Here is a 1149-nt window from a genome sequence, read left to right as displayed (position 1 = left end):
CCCCGCCTCTGAAAGGACGCAAGCCGCCTTCAAGTACGCCGCAAGCTGTGGGCGGCGGCACCCTGCGCCTGATGACCTGGTGCGGCTCCAGGCGTCACCCCTGCCCAAACAGTGCCTCCGCGACTCCGCCCCCTTGCTCGAGAAGGGAGGGCGCAAGCTCACCGTCGATGATGTCATTGCCATCATGGATTTGCTGCGATACCAGGTCGGTGCCCCCTTGGATCTTCAGTTCAGCTTGCGGCCAAGCGGAAGAGAGCTACTTGTCTACTGCCGGGACCTCAAGGCTGATGAAGGGAGACTAGACATTTCCAACACCCCAAGCTCCGATGGCTTCAAAATGTTCACCATCAATGTCGAGCGTCATGGAGACCACTTCGCGGCCCTGCGGTCTCCTCACGAGCACAGATCCATGATCTCATCCTGTTTGCAGAAAGTCGTGAAAACCGCCAAAGCACACTTCGGCTCTGCGGTCATGATCTGTTCTGGCGATGCCTGCGAATACACTGGGTCTCTCAGGATGAGGCTCCACGACATGATCCACGGCTTCTATCTCAAAGTCTTCGCCATGCTGCCCTCTACGTGGCTCCACCTCATCCCCCACATCCTATTTGCTGGCCACTGCTATGGCCCCATGGACCCTGTCTCCAACATCATCATCAACTCCATTTGCCACCACATACTGCGCCCGCTCCCATCGTCAGCTGACTGCAAAGTAGAGGTGTATGACATCCTCGACACCCTCTCTATGCTTCGTGTGGAGGTCCGTTCCTTGGAAGGCCTCATTGCCCTCGTCCGAGCAAGCTCCGAGTCCCAATGCTCGACGCAGTGGGCGATGGAGCACCTCTCCTGCAAACGCTGTGACCTGTCCCAGGAGACGCACACCTCGCTGCAGTTTGCTGACGCAGCCGCAGCCGCTCGACACCCACAACATGCTGAGCTGGGATCATTCTTCGCTTCCCTGGCGCCCGACAGGCTCATTGACCTGCGGCTCTTGCTGGCCACTAGCGCCGATGGCAGGATCTCCTCTGAGTCTCTTGGGGAAATAATATCCACTCTCAAACAAAGTGCACTGCTGTTGGTGGCTCCCGTATCTCCCAATGCGGCTGAACTGTGCAACGAGGCTAAGGAGACTCTGCTACAGAAGAGGTC

At 58.0% G+C, this 1149-nt stretch overlaps 1 protein-coding gene across 1 annotated transcript; it reads left to right on the top strand.

The window, feature by feature from the left end:
* Positions 1 to 7: 7 nt before the first annotated feature.
* On the top strand, positions 8 to 1144 carry LOC119345616 (the record flags this gene model as incomplete). The annotated part of the gene is made up of 1 exon (XM_037615618.1): positions 8 to 1144. A coding segment is annotated over one exon (1137 nt), but the record flags the coding sequence as incomplete, so codon positions are not given.
* Between the last annotated feature and the right edge of the window lie 5 nt (positions 1145 to 1149).

This window comes from Triticum dicoccoides, unplaced genomic scaffold, assembly GCF_002162155.2.
Source record: "Triticum dicoccoides isolate Atlit2015 ecotype Zavitan unplaced genomic scaffold, WEW_v2.0 scaffold258821, whole genome shotgun sequence".
NCBI lineage: Eukaryota > Viridiplantae > Streptophyta > Magnoliopsida > Poales > Poaceae > Triticum > Triticum dicoccoides.
This window is presented reverse-complemented; position numbering and strand designations above follow the sequence as displayed.